Below are 19,421 nucleotides of genomic sequence, written 5' to 3' on the forward strand. Positions count from 1 at the left end.
GACGCATTTATGCGTTAGAGGGAGCAAGTGATATTGCTATCTCATTCTACCGCATGGCTGCGTCCCTTGGAGTGGCCGGCGTTGGCCCATCCTGTAGAGGAGCCATTATACAGAAGCGAAATGCTAGTAGAAAAGTGGGTGGTTTTACCTCCTTTTCTACATAGTGTACCATCTACAGTAATCTTTCATCGGCCCCCATGGAAGTCGGTTTTTTTTTCTTAAAAATTATTGAAGTGAAAACTTCTATAGCGGCGCTGCGCACTTTTTGAGGTGGGGAAAAAATGTTGAACTCGAGACAGCGTAAGGCCTAACGCGTAACCCTCTGTTTCGTTTTTATTCACCAAAGAACTTTAGTCATAACGTATCATAATCAGGTCAATTATTTAAAACTGGACTTTTTGTTCTAATCTTGTACGGGCTGAAATACGAGGATCTCACGTTACATTCTAACTTTATATCACTCCAATATAATTCAACTAGCTGTTGCCCGCGACTTCGTCCGCGTGCAATCTTATCTTCAACATTTTACATCTTTAGTATCCATACATACAAACTTTCAACCCCTTTCTCACCACCTTGGGGGATGATTTTCAAAAATGCTTGAATTAGTTTTCATGTTTTTTAATTTATTACCTTTTTTTCCAAAAAGTTAAAGTTCCTAGCTTAAAATTAAATTTACACCCCAAGACGAATTTTCATCCCCTTTTTAGCCCCGTTAGGGATTAAATTTCCAAAAACGTTGCAATTACTTTTTTTGTAATCGGCTATTATGTCTTTCTAAGAAGTTTCAAAGCATTTGTAATGGATTCAAACTTTGAACCCCATTTTAACCCTGTTAGGGGATGAATTTTACAAATCGCTGAAATAACTTTTATTGTCTTCTAATAATATACCCAAAACAAAGATTCAAATCCCGCGCTCGAAAAAATGCATGATATCCATACAAACTTTCAACCCCGTTTTCACCACCATAGGGATGAATTTTCAAAAACGCTGAAATGAGTTTTCTTGTATTTTAATTTAAAACGTTTTTACAAAGTTTCAAGTTCCTTGCTTAAAATAAAATTTGCACCCGCAGACGAACTTCCATCCCCTTTTTAACCCCCTTAGGGGTTGAAATTCCAAAAACGTTGCAATGACTTTTTTTTGTAATCGGCTATTATGCCTTTCTAAGAAGTTTCAAAACCATTTCTAATGGATTCAAACTTTCAACCCCTTTTTAACCCTGTTAGGGGATGAATTTTAGAAAACCCTGAAATTACTTTTCCTGTCTTCTATTAATATCCCTAAATACAAAGATTCAAGTCCCACACTCGAAAAAATGTTTGATATCCATACAAACTTTCAACCCCTTTTTCACCACCTTAGGGGTTGAGTTTTCAAAAACGCTGAAATCAGTTTTATTGTATTTTAATAATATATCTTTTAACGAAGTTTCAAATTCGTAGCTCCAAAGAAAACTTTAACCCAATACAAACTTTCATCCCCTTTTTAACCCTGTTAGGGGATGAATTTAACTAAACGCTGAAATTACTTTTATTGTCTTCTAATAATATCCCCAAATACAAAGATTCAAGTCCCGCGCTCTAGAAATTTTTTGATATCCATACAAACTTTCAACCCCTTTTTCACTACCTTGGGGGATGAATTTTCTAAAACGCTGAAATTAGTTTTCTTGTATTTGAATTTGATACTTTTTTACAAAGTTTCAAGTTCCTAACTTAAAATAAAATTTGCACCCGAAGACGAACTTTCATCCCCATTTTAACCCCCTTAGGAGTTGAATTTCCAAAAACGTTGCAATCACTTTTTTTGTAATCGGCTATTATGCCTTTCTACGAAGTTTCAAAGCATTTGTAATGGATTAAAATTTTCAACCCCTTTTTAACCCTGTTAGGGGATGAATTTCACAAAACGCTGAAATTACTTTTCCTGTCTTCTAATAATATCCCTAAATACAAAGATTCAAGTCCACCACTTGAAATTTTTTTTGATATCCATACAAACTTTCAACCCCTTTTTCACCACCTTAGGGGATGAATTTTCAAAAACGCTGAAATTAGTTTTCTTGTATTTTAATAATATATCTTTTTACGAAGTTTCAAATTCCTAGCTTAAAAGAAAACTTTAACCCCATACAAACTTTCATCCCCTTTTTAACCCCCTTAGGGGTTGAATTTCTCAAAATCGCTTCTTATCTCTTGTACACTTTATAAATGCAATCTGGTGTGCAAATTTCAACTTTCTGGCATTCGTAGTTTCGGCTCTGCGTTGATGAATCAGTCAGTCAGTCAGTCAGTCAGTCAGTCAGGACACTTGCATTTATATATATAGATAGATAGATGTAGCTACATCTTGATGATATTGCTAATAAAAGTGAACTCTAGTACTGGTGAATAAAACTCAAAATATCATGACAAATATATTTAGATGCGAGGTCTGCAAGGTAACTTTACAATTTCTATTAGAATTTTAAACAATTAACGCTACAAATTTAAGCTCACTGGCCAGCAATTTCGGAACTAAAGTTTTTCAATAGAAAGGAGGATGGGTCAATTATACATAGTGCTGCAGACATTTTGGACTAGTCATTGAGTTTTCACTTCTGTCGGCACTCCTGGAGTGCAACCCGATGTTTTTTTTTGCTTTGTTACAAACTTGTATCATATGTATATCAAATGTGTACCTGCAATTAGTGCATTAAATCCAACCCCAACTCGCCAATAGATATATCGGGTTGCTTATTTTAAAATAACACTTGCCTTGCGCAGACTGTGCTACCAAAATCGATGCTGAGTTAGCTTGGTCTGACTCTACAAAAACCTATAAGTATCTACCTACTCACAACATTATCTTTAATATTAGCTTATGTTTAGATAGTTTGAGCATAATTTATAGGATAGATATTTTTGCTGGTTTAGTTTCACTGTAAATATACTGTGTACCCGTGTATTTAACGTTTTGTTTCAACTTTAATATGAAGGATTGTCTTTTTCTACATTTACACTTTTAAATTCCCTTGTTTTATATCAGTAGACACCACAAATAAAGAGACATGATGTGTGTTGTTTACGTCCGCCAACCTTGACACAAATCGTCCGTCACGTGACGTCAGTGTCGCGTTACGCGCTGCTAAAAATTAGGGTGACGGCTTGCGGTGACCTTTGTCGGAATAGGGTTTCAGTGCCAGAAGGCTGTATCTTAGTGTTCCAGTATTTCAGAGTTGAAAACCTGAAACTTCGGCCTAGATACAAATTATTTATTTGTTTCACGTAAAGGTGATAAAAAGCTATCCTTGACAAGAACATTAAGGCTGAAAATTGTTACTATTTCTTACCAATTGTAGGAATCACTCTATTGTCGAAGCGGGATTTAATCAAACTGACGATCTAAATTGGGTGAATTTCCATAAAGAGTCGCGTAATTTGCTTTGTATGGGTGTTGTCGATTTTCAAAACGCTATCAAGCCATCAACATCCTGGTCTAAATTGCCCACTATAAGAAAACCCCTCAGATCCTATAAATATAGTGGCACAAAAGCTCACCCGTTTCTAGACAGGAGGGTTACACGCCTAGGCAGCGTGGACCTCTAAATTCCTTTTCTGATCCTGTGACCTCAGTTCATCATCAATTTGTTGACATTCACCCAGTGAGCAAAGATCTCTGAAGTGTCAACTGGGATGTGGGGCAATAGGTCACTCATGTCTGGTGGTGTTGACAATGGCTGACATTGGCGCCTGCGCCGTCAATGGGTGACGTCACCGCGCCCATTGCCAATACATCGCAGTTAAAAATGTCGGTCAAGTGCGAGCGTTAACTGATTTTTAATTAGGTTTTCTTTTTAACGGTTGCAAAGCGAGAAGTTTTTAAACATATTTAAAAAGCTTTTGACATTTGTCTTATTTATTTTGATTTTACAAAGGTACCTATTACTGAGGTTTATTAGGTTATGGTTATAACGTGGCACAGCGTCAACTGAATATAAATTCTAAATAAATCATACAAGAATTAAAGTTATTAACGTTTATGATTTAAAACATTTTAATAATAAAGTAGATGTCGTTTTTTGGATTCTTGTACATATACTGTGTAGCAGCCCTACGGTTCAGAATCTTAATACAAACTCTATCCGGAACAAAGGATGTGACCGATGATTTTGAGGTCTGATTTTCTTTCTTCTAAATGTTAATAATCCCGTACCCTGTTTTATTTTCAACTAATGTGGTAATTCGCATAATCCCTATACCGAAACACACCTAAAATCGATAACGTAATACCTACATGGACATGGAGCCTGGAGCCCTTAGGTATTATTCCAAATGATTTGGCTCAAGCATGGCGTGTTTGTGGTTTCGTGGTTACTCGCTTAGTTAGTCAATCAATATCCATGAATATGTCAATGAAAGTAAACAATATAGTAGGTATACACATCTACATCGTAGTTGATTGAGTGAGGCATGTTTAATTGTTCATACGAGTACACCATATATTGTAGGTGTCCATCTAAACTTACAACAATAATGGCCGTGAATACGTTGGCACGAGACACAAAAAGTTAGAACGCCAGTGTGGCACCCCATTAAAATTTGTCTAGACATCAGGCACATAAAAGAAAACTTACCGCGTCATTCATAAATTCGAGGAAAAAGTCAAAACGGAATGAATAGATCAGTAAAACCCTTGCCTTGGAAAAGAAGCTATATATTGCGAACGTTTAGGAACTTTCTATATTTAGGTTAGTTTTTAATGCAAGTGGCATCACAAAGCATTAATGATGCCGAAAAAATAAGACAATCCGTTTTGAAATCGGTCACCTAAATATTGGTAAGTTTTCACATATTTGAATTTCGCTTAGTCTTAATTATAAGATACTTAGTCATTATAATAGATCCGAAACAATTTAAATAAATACAAAATATAAAACTACTTCCACCAAATTTTTCATTAGGATATCCACAACGCAGGCTTCGTCAGGTGGCTACAAATGCAAATCCGCAACATGCTTCGTCCAAAACAAACCAATGATGATATCCGCAACAGGCTTCGTCATTTTTTTTTAAACAATAAAGCAAAGTTAATGCGCGAAGCAATTGTCACGAATACTTAGTTGATTTGTCTAAGGTGGGATGTGGTTTAATACAATGTTTCGTTTACGATGTCGTCCTACGCAATCTGCTTATTAAGGGTACTTGTTAGTGTCGCACCAATTATAGCGAGTGTCGCCACGGGTCAATTCAATACGGCCGCAATTGGAGGGGCCGAATATATGGGCATTTTCACTTAATTGAACACCTTTAACGGCCGGTTAGCAATCGTTACAAAACTGACGGTCAATGTCAAATCCCATACATTTTGTCAGGAATGTAACGGTTAGACGTTACTGAAACACGACTTAAATCGCGCTTAACTTGTACAAGTTAAATGAAAATGCCCATATACATATTATGTATAACGAAACGCACTGAGCCAACATAGTTATGTACCTAGCTACTCCCTACATATATGTAAGTACGTAAATTTTTATCAATGTATATCCATGTACGTACCTTTACCAAGAAATATGTCTAGTATTAGTTTTATTGCTTAAAATCGTAATAAAAATATAATATTTAGAGCAAGTATTAGAAGTTACTCGGATTAAACGGGTAGGTACTCGCACTGTTTTCTTATATTACAAAACCTAGGTTCTAGTGACTCTTTATTCCTTCCATCTTAAACTTAAGCTTAGTGTTTAAATTTATCGTGTGACAAAACAGAAGTTGTCTTTCCTCTGGGAAATATATTTAGTTCAACTTGTGTGTATCAGTTATTAGTTATTAATGTTATTACTTATTATACATATCAGTTAGCCACAAGAGAGACATGAACCTAATAACTTATGTGTATGACCCAAATACAAAAAACAGGGTTGTTTGATGAATGATATGGTAAGATAAAGACTTTCTTTATATGAAAGGTTACCTACTGATAGCATAGGCTACTCGCGTCGAACTCCAGAGCTCCCATTAAGAAAGGACTTGTAGAAAGTCATCAACATAGTACCTAATATACTTATAGTGTTCATATTTAACTCAGACATGAGGATTCAACATAGAATATCAGTACAAAAACCGAATAAGCCACCAAGAAACAGTTCATACTACCAATCATACCTATGTGCTAATATATGCTACGCCAAAACAACGCTTTTATCGCTCTTACAAATTGCTGTTTAAAACCATGAGTCAGTATACCACAAATGCCAATCATACCGGTGGTTTGTACCTCAGTCTCAGAATAGACGAAAATCTAATGAACGTGAAAATTCTAGGAAAACATAAACGGTTCTTGCTAAACTGCTCGCGATGTACCCAGTATGGAAATTAACTCCAATTTTAATTACTCGTGGATTTAAATTTAATTGCAAATCGGTTTTAACTTAGAAAGCAGGCTTTAGCGTAATCTTCGATTGGATTTCCTAGAAAATACCTTCATGAAGTCAATGCTACGTAGCGCAGTACTGTATCGTCTGTATCCAATTAACTAGTCATTTCATTTCTCAGTTTAAAAGCGATTATGCATTTAAACCATTATTGTCATATTTAGCCCTTGTTTAGACTAAACTAACTATATTGGACAAAAAATGAAAGGCCGCATCTGTAGAATATAAGTGTTGATAAATCAACTCTATGTAATTACTTAATTCATTTTCATTTGTTTTTTTCTTGGATTTACCTATGACTAGGCAACACATTACGCTCCCTAATATTTTTATCGACGCCAACAATATTTTAATAGCAATTTTGTTACTTCGTCTGAAATGACATTAACGCGAAGGCTCTCAACAACGGCTCGTAATTCGTCATTGTTTATTTCTTTACGAGTGTATAATGCCAGCCTGTCAACTTTCATGGCAAAGGAAAATTATGACTGGTCGTTAAACTTATATTCATAATTCATAAGGCATATACATGTATACATATGTACGTTCCGTTTCTAAGACCACTATATATATAGGTACTATCATGAGAGTAGAGAGAGACCTAGGTATAATATTTCTAACTTACTGTGTAGAGTCAGGACTGCATAGCGGCAAACCGAATAAATGTGCTAAATATAAGTATAACGAGTACATTACATGAGTAGATACAGTGAACCATTATTAGAATCCTATTATTGAAACCTGGAGAACCAAAGGGCTCATGGGCGTACGCAGCATTTTTTAAGGGGTGGGGCAGAAGTAGGGGAGGCTGGGTACGTTGTAACAGGGTATGGTTGAAACAGAAATTCTTAGCTTATGGTCAGAGACCAGGGTGGGGCAACTGCCCCACCTTGGCGCACCGTGGGTACGCCTATGAAAGGGCTGTCAAATATTAAACAAAATCTGGATTATCATCCAAAATATAGCGAGACTTCATGTGAACAAACTTAGCCTCCAGTAATGGGGTAACTTCGTTGTGTTATCTCGCACGCGATGCTATTGAGGGGAAGTTGAAAAGTCGCCTCAAGTATGAATAGGGCTGTCAATTCAACTGTGTACCTGTAATAATACGTAACTTGCACTCTATGTGGGCGAAAATATTCTGGAGTCAGTTATGTAACGCTGCCATACATGACCCAAAAATTTTTTATTAAGCTATGAGCTTCATCACATCTGATATTTGAGTAATTCTAAGCATTTCTAGCCTGGGAAGCAAAAAGAAGAGTGCGTCTAGTCGGGGAGGGTGGGGGATCTTTAATAAAAATCTATTCTGATCCTGGTGGCTACAAGGGCAAGTTTGGTATCATTTTCGTATAAACCAAAGACTTATAATTCATTGCTGATATTTGTTTTTTTCAGTTTCATAGTAGTTTTACAACAAAACCGTAAAACGGTGAAAAATTTGGTTGGAGATTTTTGCTACGCGGAGCCGAAACTACAAAAGATAGAAAGTTGAAATTTGCACACCAGATTACATTTATAAAGTGTACAAGGGATAAGAAGCGATTTTGAGAAATTCAACCCCTAAGGGGGTTAAAAAGGGGATGAAAGTTTGTATGGAGTTCAAGTTTTATTTTAAGCTAGGAATTTGAAACTTCGTAAAACGATATATTATTAAAATACAAGTAAACTAATTTCAGCGTTTTTGAAAATTCATCCCCTAAGGTGGTGAAAAAGGGGTTGAAAGTTTGTATGGAAATCAAAAAAAATTTCGAACGCGGGACTTGAATCTTTGTATTTGGGGATATTTTTAAAAGACAGGAAAAGTAATTTCAGCGTTTTGTAAAATTCATCCCCTAACAGGGTTAAAAAGGGGTTGAAAGTTTGAATCCATTACAAATCCGAGTAGACGCACATTTCTCATTGCCTCCCAGGCTTGAAATGCTTAGAATTACTCAAGGAACATATGTGATGAAGCTCATAGCTTAATAAAATTTTTTTGGGTCAACTTTATAACTGCTTCCGCTATATATACCGCGCGATTGCAAGTTGTGTATCATATTAAAAGTTGTGCACTACACTTTTTTATTTATTTTGATATGTCAACTCTCAAACAATGTGACTCTCCAAACTAGATTCTGTTTAATATTTTTGTGCAATTTGCATTTTCAAATAAACTGAAAATAATGAAAATACTAATTTTTGTTTAGTATTCATACATGTTTCCATTTGCATCCCACGGCGTTAGTACAGTTAGATTTGCTTATTTTAATTACTCTAGGTACCTATATTTAGCTCTCGTTTGTGGCCAAATGAAAACCCTAACGCTCCCAATAGCAAATGAAAGTATTGTCGATTAACCGTACAACCCTAAACCTGCCAAAGATCGGCCGTTGCCGCCGTTAGCTGGTGCCACGCTGTGCCAGCTGCGTGTTCAGGAGTTGCGAGCGGATGCGTGACTTCAGGATTCCTGAAGGAATGATGGTATCAGAAAATATATTGATCAGTTAGCAAACTTCTCAAAAGTTGCCCTGAAATGCCGTAATACAGGAATCCAAGTATGGTGCCGTGGGCATGCTTTAGGGACTTCGATCATCATGGGTTTGAATTCATGCATAAACTTCACAGACAGTCTAGCACAAATTATGTTCTCGCGTGCTTAATCCATACCTAGCTACTTGAAGTCGCGCAAGATGTACCTATGGAGTCGCGTGCAAGAGCCAACTCATGCTGGCAGGTCTGGTCTGATACCTCCTTAGTCGAGGGGACTTACTAAATGAATTAAAACTTCCTTTAATAAACGATATCTAATTATAGTTGGAGTCTATGAACTCATGGACTAGAAATAGACGTGATATTTGGCAGATGTCTGTTATGGGTAAGTGGAGTTGGTGCAGTGAACTTGGCAGAACTATTTGGCAATGGAGAAAGTGAATCATCGATACAAATAATCGTATGATTACGTGGACTTGAACAAACATTCGATATTAGATCATAGCTTACTATAGTAGGTAACATTCCGACTACATAGATCGAATAGACCTAGAGAAGTTCGAGTATAATCGGAGAAACGGACTTTAAGTAAATAACCACAACTCTTTGTGAATTGTCAAAACGATTTGTTAGTTTGTAATTATTATGAGAAATACAACGAGTGACGTCTGCACAGTTATACAATTCATCTTTATATTTTTATATGGCTTATGCTGATTTTAGAATCATTAAAAGCAATGAAACATGCTATCATTTTTTAGTAAAGTATTCTGTGCATTAACAATTGCTGTAAATTAGATTAATTTTCCAATAGAGAACTAGCCTACTAATCCCATCCCAGAAACACGTTCAGCGCGTTTCTATAGTCATGGGATCCGCGTTCCCATTTATTCATTAAACGTTTCAACTCTTAAGTAAGTAATAGAATAGCGTTTTATAAGCGCCTATAAGCTCGTTTTTGGAAGCGCGTGTAGGCACATATAGACCAAATGTAGCGAAATAATAATATAGCGCGCGTGTAAGCTCGTAACGTACCGAAACGACCGTACACGCGCAGAAAAAATACGCTAATGTGCCGCTCTTAGACCATCTACATAAATTTGATTTGAAATAAATTAAACAACGTATGTTTTTTTTTTTTATTTCAGATGAACAGGAAAGAGTACAGAAGAAGACATTCGTTAATTGGATCAATTCACATTTGTCGAAGGTAAGGCTTAAAGGGTAAAGTCATCAACTGGCCAGTAAAATTCTGTACGTGCTTGGACTTTACACTAGCGTACTTGTATGTGCGTATGAAACGTCATGTACGTTACGTGTACAAGAAAAAAAATCTGTAGTGTCAATATGACGTGTACATCATATTTTTATAAAATTTTGACATTAAATGATGACATCTCGACACTGTGTTCCTGCAAATGTCATGTGGACAATGTAGAGTTTGATTGGTCCGACTTTACCTACTAAACTTAGTTATTTTCAATTATTAAATTGGACACTTAAGTATAATATTATGTATTACCATTTGTACTATTTGTATTATTGCAAATCGCTCAGGGGACAAATTGTCTAGACATATTTTATTTACTTATAGTCTAAAAATAGCATTCCATAAATCATCACAGTTTAACTTGATGTTATAATGTGATCAGTAAAATGTTTATGCCTCAAGGGTGGTCCTATATAAATTTAATCGGGATCAGTCTCCGGTTGCCATAAGTTTAGTTAAATATTTATTGTTTTAATGTTGGTTGGAACAACACATTAGGCTAACGAAGCAAAATCTTAAAGTTGGACATAATCTTAAGCTTGTAGAAACATATACATATAAATAATACACAGTGTAGCTAGTAGTTCCAACGCTAATTCCACATAAATATAAATTGGACGTGTGAGGTATTTAACTGTCCATCTATTTCATGTCATGTCATAACGGCACATTTTATTTATTCCTTTTTGTGGTTCGATCGTTAGGTGTGCCGATGAATATATTAAGCAACATTAGGCTGCACGTGATATTGATCCCAATGAAATAGTTAGAAGGGTGTTGCTACAGTCTCCATCAAAAGAGCGTAATATCAGACTATGCGTAAAAGGTATCTACCATTAACTATTTGCTCGTTTTATAGAGGGCGTGGCGTCCGCGTTTTTACTGTTACTCTGTAATGGATGTAATCAATATTCTTTAACACATTTTCACTGGCTTGCATTACTACATTGTAGTTTTTAGACCATTTCTGTATTTAATTAAAATAATAATACGATAAAATTGGCATTATATTCTCGATCTTTACGCATAGATTGATTTTAGATTTTTTTTGTATGGTCCTTAATTTGTAATGTATTTTTTTGATTTCCCAGCGCATACCGCCACTGCGCATCGACGATTTGATACATGATCTGCGCGATGGCACCAAACTATTGGCGCTGCTCGAAGTGCTGTCGGGGGAGAAACTGGTGAGTACCCTTACAATTGTGATTAGACTGATTAGTATATTAGTGCCTATATTAGGTACTGGCGAGATGAACCAACCACTGAAGATAATAGATGTATTTTATTGTAAATATATATGTATATGAACCTACTAGGCTAACGCGCATCATTTTTTTTCAGCCAATGGAACGCGGTCGCGTCCTACGCCGCCCGCACTTTTTGTCCAATGCCAACACTGCGTTGAGGTTCCTCGCGGGAAAACGAATCAAGCTTGTGAACATCAACGCAGCGGACCTCGTGGACGGCCGACCTGCCGTCGTTCTTGGTCTAATATGGACCATCATCCTCTACTTCCAGGTGAGCGTGGGATTTTCAATAGCTCTAGCGAAGTACAAAACGGAGTACAAAAGATTTCGTTGTATGCCTTCTTAATTAATTTATCAGGTAGACAATCCAAAGAAATCTCACCGTAACATAAATAGAAAGTATCTGCAGAGCTGCACATTATTCAAATTTGCAATGTGTGACAACATTAGACCATTAGCACGTGTTACACACCCAAATTATGTACAAACATGTTAGTACAGCGGCCAGGGGGCCTAAAACACTAATCGATGTGACTGGACAGTATACTACTGACAAGTGGTATGGTTGTGTTCGGTAGAGTGTACTGAGTACGAAATAAGGACTTGTCACTTTCTAAGACTGTGGGGGGGTTAAGTGTGACGTCACAAAGATGGCGGTCCCGGGTTTCAAATTTTAGATAATTACACGGCAAGTTATTATCAGATTTTCAAAAATGAGGTGTCCTGTGAAAGCTGGTGAAATGTAGAATAAAACATGCCATGTAATTAAAAGTGTAATTCAATTAATTATTTTTTATTTACAAAAATCCGAAAACATAACATTGGTCTTTTTTTTGTAGCCCATAAAACACAATGACAACGGCCACTTAGATAAAAAATATGTTATATGAATAATTCAGGTAGATGATTAAGCTACACGTTACTTCTTGAATTATGTGAATCCGATAATAAATAAGTAAACTACGATGATTATACCGCGGGCGCGGCGCAGAGAACCGCGCGCGCTCGGTTACTTGGAGGTGCGGGCACGACTGAGAATGCTGTATTGTATATCAAAAACTACTTAACAATTTTAAACGAGTGATATATCAAATGAAAGATATTTAAATAACCAATAAAAAGTGGTTATAAACTGGTGCTTGTCATCTAATAATAAGTATATAGAGTAATATCACTGTGCAGATATGCGTGTTCCAAGCAGAGGTATGTGCAATAGCCCGCTGTGCACGTATAGTTAAAGATAGTGTGCAGCAAGAAGGCGCTCTTGTAATACAGTGAAACCTGGTTAAGTGGGACCTGGATAAGTGAGAAACCTCTATAGCTGGGACTCATGTAACTCTGTTACTGAGAAAAACGAACCTCTATAACTGGGATTCGTTGTTGTGATTTTATAGTCACATTTACCTCTATAATTGAGACAGAGAGTGTATTTTACCTCTTTTACTGAGACTATATGACTACGTGTATGTGAGGTGTGCAATAAAGAGTATTGTATTGTATTGTATTGTATTGTATATTTATTAGATTACATTTTTCTAACTTGGACTTCATTGAACAATTTCCGTATTCTTACTTACTCTTAGTCTATCCACAAATTCCGCATTTACCTAATTGTGTCTAAACAACTTCAAGTTTGATTTAGTTAATTTATGTAAGTAGTTAAAACTATCGAAACGAAAGCTGAAATTTTGATAAGTAACACGAAAAAATATTTTTTTATTTATTAAATTTCTAATACGCAATGAAGTCCGTATCAAATTTAATTTAATTTTGAAATATCTCTCCTTTGGAGGATCATTCAAAATAAATTCAAATAAATATTTAAACAGACTTAAAAATATTTAGGGTCAAGGATTATTTTACCTTATTTATTTTTAAAGACAATTACTAAATACCTTATTAACCACCTCTATAACTGAAATATACTCTATTCTCACATCTATTAATGGAACCCTCTGTAAATGAGACAGAAATTTATTTGTACCTGGCTAACTGAGAGCCTGGGTAAGTGAAAAACCTCTTTAAGTGAGACAAATTTGCTCGTCCCTTGAGATCCCACTTATCCAGGTTTCACTGTATATACAGATAGCCAGTAGGCAGCACTAAAGTCACTAAAGAAAATATCGGACACCTCCTCTCTCGTAAGAGGATGTCGAGAGGAGCTTATCTCGATAGGCAAATAAAGAAGTGTCACGGTGGCATGGGTACCTAGGACACTATAGGAGTGACGGGAAATGAGACGGCGCACGAACTGGCGAGGATTATTTTTATTAATTTATTTATCATGAAGTACACAACAATTTTGTCACAAATTATATTCCTCGCCAAACTGCGATTGCAGTTTGTTGGCGAGGATGGAGGCGGAGACGGAATATAATGGGTCCGGAACCGGCTCTGCCAATGTCAGCGAATGTTACGAAAGGAGACATGGAAAAGGTAAATAGATGGAGATGTAAGCACAGTCGAAGATGACGACTAAAGGTATAGATCACAGGAGAACCAGGTATCTTTTGAAACTAGGTAAGAGCAGTCTGAGACTACTGACGGGTATCATTACTGGTCATAACACCCTCAACAGACCTCTTAAGATAATGGAAATTAGTAGAGACACCTCCTGTCCACACTGTGGTAAGGAAGGAGCCTAGCTTACTCTTTCACTTACTACCTTACTAGCAGAATGTACTATGTACGTGGCACCGCGATATAATACATTCGGTAGGGACACACTGAAAGAAAACGAACTTAAGGACGTCGAAAATGTCATGTTATATTGAACTTATATTTGTAACTTATACCAGTATCTAAAATAGTTTAAATACCTAAATAAGTAAATAGTTTAAAACAGTATGTAAAGAGAGGAGCCTATTTCTACCAACAAACTGTTATACAGTTTGGCGGAGGTTGTACCTATTATATAAATGCTGTTTCCGTGAATAAATGATTTATTTATTTTATTTTATTTTATTTTTTATTTGCTGAGGTATAGAGATATCGCTTGCCAGGATACTTATGCTTTATAACATGAATTTGGTTCATAATGATAATTATTTTCGATAACTCTCACTAATAATCGTTATTTTTTAAATATAAAAATGAATACTTCTATGGATTTTTATTTTATATTTATTTCTATATACTTATGTATAAGATGACAAGCTCCAGTTTATAACCAAGTTTTATTGGTTATTTAAATATCTTTCATTTGATATAGCATTAGTTTAAAAATGTTAATTTGTTTTTGATATACAATACAGCATTCTCAGTCACGCCCGCGCCTCCAAGTAACCGAGCGCGCGCGGTTCCCTGCGCCGCGCCCGCGGTATAATCATCATAGTTTACTTGTTTATTATCGGATTCACAAAATTCAAGAAGTAACGTGTAGGTTAGTCACCTAGCTAAATTATTTATATAACATATTTTTTATGTAAGTGGCCGTTTTCATTGTGTATTTTGGGTGAGAAAAAAAAGACATATGTAAAGTTTTTGTATTCTTGCAAATAAAAAAAAATTTATTGAATTATACTTTTGGTTATATAGCATGTTTTATTCTACATTTCATCAGCTTTCAAAGGACACCTCATTTTTAAAAATCTGTTAATAACTTGCCGAGTAACAATCTAAACTTTGAAACCCGGGACCGCCATCTTTGTGACGTCACAGTTAACCCCCCCACAGTCTTAGAAAGTGACAAGTCCTTATTTCGTACTCAGTACACTCTACTGAACACAACCATACCACTTGTCAGTAGTATACTGTCCAGTCACATCGATTAGTGTTGGAGGCCCCCTGGCCGCTGTACTATGTATAATCAGATTGTTTCACAGAACACACACTAAGGGCCAGTTGCACCAACCACATTTAACAGACTGATCAACGTCAGCCGGCGCGCCCCGGCGCTTTACTATGAAACTTTCCATACATAAAAATTTAGCGAACTCTTTAACGATAGTACGAACAGTTTGGTGCAACCGACCCTAAGTACACTTGCGTTAATGTTAAACATACAGTAATGAATTGGGAAAATTATAGGCAACATTTCATCTATAATTATAACATTTTAAATCGCCTAGTGCAGTAAACATAAAACAGCTGCTATTATTTTATATTTGCGTTTAGGGCTCTCTAATTGTCCTATGCCCATATACCTACTTTTAATATATTTTAAATAGGGGCACTCTATACGTTACGTAAAGCAATTATATCTTGCAAATGTCTGTACAGTAAGTGCCCCCACTTAAGTACCCACCACGTCACCATACTCTGTATAGAAAACGGGATGCTTATGTTAGGGCACCGACTGTACCTACAAGTAAACACAATAATTGGCCATTTAAAATTTGAATCGATACCTACCCGTAAATTATGCATTACTACCCGTAAACTTTATGTAATATACATATACAGTATAGTTGTGCCCAACATTCCGTGAGGCCCCTTGTGCAAAGACCGCGACAGTGTCCCTACAGGGCATGAATAAACCCTTTATTCAAAAAACCGGAAAATATAAATACCCTTACCGGTTTATTTATATGGCTTGTGAAATGCAAACAGTAATTGTAAAATATTTGCTTCACTTCTAACTATATACTTGCATCGTTGTGTTCCTATATTGAATGTTGTATTGACATATTCTCATTTTAATTGGCTTGAACGTATTTTGTTTGCGCAAGCTTCACTCAGTATATTGGACCCACAGGATAGAGGACCAAAGGTGGGTATGCGTTGCTTGTAGCATAGCATAGTTAGAAGGTAGATTTAGCAACTTCTGTTCTGGTTTCTATCAGAATTTCAAAATGTTTTGTTTACTTCGATGTCTTCGATGTGTACTTATGGGATAGATAGGTAGTTTTTTTTTATGTTCTAGAATTATATCACAGGATTTCAAATAGCAAGATTAGCTTGATATGCTATTGAAACTTCCCAAAATATAAGACTTCTTTGTTTATATTGTTATTCGATATTATAATAGTGTCATACATATCAATACGTAGTCGGTAGTCGTTTTGTGCACTGATTGGAACTGTAACACTTCGCTGGCTGACCCTACTTTAACGTGCTGTACACTATCAGTATCTATACTGACATTACTTATTACAAGTTATTACACTTTTGTAATAAAGTCCGGTATTTGGCGGTCCATGTAAATTTTTAAATTATAACTTTATTATTGGTTTCCGATTTAGCTAGGTACCTACTTACGTTAACTGCGCATTGAATCGCGTATTTTATATTGTATTTCACTATCTGTTTTAATAGCAATACTAATAATATATTAAAGAGAACCAAAGCCAAAACCATATACAAACTTAATAGGTTACTATTACTATTTAATAAACTACCCAATTACACATTTAGTCTTAGCCTTTAAGTGATCGCTTTAATAATAAATGACAACGCACAGTATGTGGCAGTTTTATTGACAGTGTCTAGTTTCTTTTACGGCTGGTTAAAGACAAGGTAGGATACAATCGCTTTTGAATTTAGTCGATCATAGTGAAGTTTGTTTTAGTTGAGTTGGTGACTGTCGTTCGTATCGCGAGAAGATTTTTTTTTAATTACCTTGGATAATTACATTGTGACTAGTGTTAAATACGTATAATATTTAACAGTGTAGATAGCTGAAGGCTAAAATAATAGTGTTAGTGTTAGCCAGAGGTCGGCGAGGGTGAGCTATTTACCTTATAATTTGACATGTCTTACGTCATATTATATTTAAGCTCACCCTCGCCGACCTATTGTAACAGCGATTTAAAGTAGACACGACCATGTATGATAGATATTAAAATAGCCTTCCTATTACTATCGGTACCTATAAAAAAATAACTGCCTCATAATCATTAAGTTTTGAAACTTTTGTAACCTTGTTCTATCGCTGGTCGTAATCTAGAAACTTGTCCTCAGATCGAGGAGAACAGCCGAGCGCTGGAGTACTTGGGCGGGTCGCGCTGCGCGTCCGTCATGTCGCAGGAGTCCGGGGCCGCCACCCCGACGCACCGCGCCGAGGACCGCTGGAAGCAGGGCGCCAAGAAGACGCTGCTGCAGTGGGTCGCCAACGCCCTGCCCAAGTGAGCATATTACTATTAGCAACCTAACGAACCTATCCTACCGCTATTGGTTTAATTCACTACCGTTAAAACATTACACAGGGATATTCCGTTCGGCCTGATTTTACGATCGGCCGCCGACATATATATTCGCTCGTATGGCATTACGCTTTTAAGCACTCTTACTTACCATACAAATCAAGATGCCGTCAGTGGCATTAGCGCGCTTTTACAAATTTTAAAAGATAAAGTAACCTGATCGAATTCTTGGTAAAGATATTCAGAAATTATAGTTTGTTTGTCATTATTGCTAAATTGAGACTCTTTCTTCCAGGGATTCCAACATTCATGTATCAGACTTTGGTCCCTCTTGGCGTGATGGTGTAGCTTTCCTTGCCATTATCGACGCAATTAAAGCCAACCTGATCAATCTCGCCGAGATGAAGAGGAAGACGAACAGACAGCGCTTGGAACACGCCTTCGACGTAGCTGAGAACGAACTGGGCATCGCCAGGCTTCTGGATGCAGAAGATGTGGATGTGGAGAAGCCAGATGAAAGATCCATTATGACTTATGTGGCACAGTTTTTGCACAAATATCCTGAACCCAAGGTATATGCTTGTTTATTATAAAAATACTAGCATTAAGATAATAAATAAATGAATGATTAGTGATAATAAGCCATTGTTTTTTTACAGACAACAGGACCGGACGCTGTAGCGGCAGTACAGGAGGAATACGAATCTCTTAGAATGTGGTTGACGGAACGCGTCACCATCATTCAAAGGCAATACGACACGCGAACTCTTTCGCGAAACTACGAGGACTACGTCCGCGCCGAAAACGACAGGCTCGCCCGAGAACCTGTCTACAAGAAACTCGAAAAACTCATGTACACACAAAGCTTAGTAGCCATCGCGCCCAAGTCGTGGCGCGAGCTAGTTTCCCTCTGGACAGAACTCGAAAGACTTTACAGAAGATGGCTCTGGCTTTTGGACTCTGACTTACCCGGGGATTTCAGAATGGTCGGTGAATGGCTGGCCAGAGCTGAATACCTTTTATACTTTGACGAAATACCTACAAGCCTTGACGAAAGAACGGCAGCTATCATCAGCGAGAAACTAGAGGAACATAGCTCGTTCTTCGCCAGTCTTCCTGAAGTTGTTGATAGGTTTGAAGCCGCGTTAAGATCCCCTGACGCTTCAAGAATCCCCGGGGAGAGGCTTCAAGAAATGAAAGAGCGCTTAGAGACTGTGAGTCGAAGAGCCCCACAAAGAAAAGCTAGATTAAAATATTTAGAACACAAATGCTGCATAGTAGCTTTCACAGAACTGACCAAGGCTAAACTAGCCACGTGGACCGGAAAATACGGCCGCATTGATCACGTTCGTGCCTTATTAGATGATTATGATAACTTTGTGACAAAGAATAAGATTTTCCAAGAGTTTGATAGAGCGTATGTTGATATAAAAGAAGTAGCGGAAGAGTACAAGAGAGTGTGTCAAGTAGATAGGACTGAAGCTAAAGAGATTGATGCATTTTTGAGAGAAGTATCAGAAACGTGGCGTAGGGTGTCCTCAGACGTGAGGTGCGCCCGAAGCGTACTCGAAGAAGTGATAGCTCATTGGGACAGGTGGAACACTTTGTCTGATGACTTTACAACTTGGTTGGACAAGGCGCAACACATGCTGCGCGTCTCTGAAGACGAAAGATTGGAATTCTTCCAAGACCTCACCGTGTGGAAGGAGAAGCACCAACTGCTCGGTGATGCTGCCGGATTCCTGGCTGCGACGTCATCTGATGACATCGCGTCAGAAGTCAAGCGGAAGTACATCGAAATCACCGAACGATGGGAGCGCGTATGGGAAGAAGCCGAGAGGTATGTGCATTTTCATAATAATTTTAACGATAATATTTCCATATTTTGGTGGATGAATTTTTTGCATTATAATTTTCTTCAATTA

The 19,421-nt window shown here is 36.9% G+C and overlaps 2 protein-coding genes across 10 annotated transcripts in view; one reads left to right on the forward strand and one right to left on the reverse strand.

Annotated features, from left to right (window-relative positions):
* LOC134665398 (muscle-specific protein 300 kDa) overlaps positions 1–19,421 on the forward strand; it is a 204,405-nt gene that overhangs the window by 82,622 nt on the left and 102,362 nt on the right. For all 9 annotated transcript variants that reach the window (XM_063522347.1, XM_063522371.1, XM_063522355.1 and 6 more), the window contains 6 exons: positions 10,042–10,103; positions 11,255–11,350; positions 11,508–11,684; positions 17,315–17,478; positions 17,792–18,068; positions 18,156–19,336. In XM_063522347.1, the coding sequence (XP_063378417.1) occupies positions 10,042–10,103; positions 11,255–11,350; positions 11,508–11,684; positions 17,315–17,478; positions 17,792–18,068; positions 18,156–19,336 (1,957 nt within the window). The remainder of the gene's footprint in view (positions 1–10,041; positions 10,104–11,254; positions 11,351–11,507; positions 11,685–17,314; positions 17,479–17,791; positions 18,069–18,155; positions 19,337–19,421) is intronic.
* LOC134665842 (protein croquemort-like) overlaps positions 1–19,421 on the reverse strand; it is a 407,398-nt gene that overhangs the window by 49,450 nt on the left and 338,527 nt on the right. The window lies entirely within an intron of this gene.

The sequence above is a fragment of the Cydia fagiglandana genome, chromosome 1 (genome assembly GCF_963556715.1).
Source record: "Cydia fagiglandana chromosome 1, ilCydFagi1.1, whole genome shotgun sequence".
NCBI classification, from domain to species: Eukaryota; Metazoa; Arthropoda; class Insecta; order Lepidoptera; family Tortricidae; genus Cydia; species Cydia fagiglandana.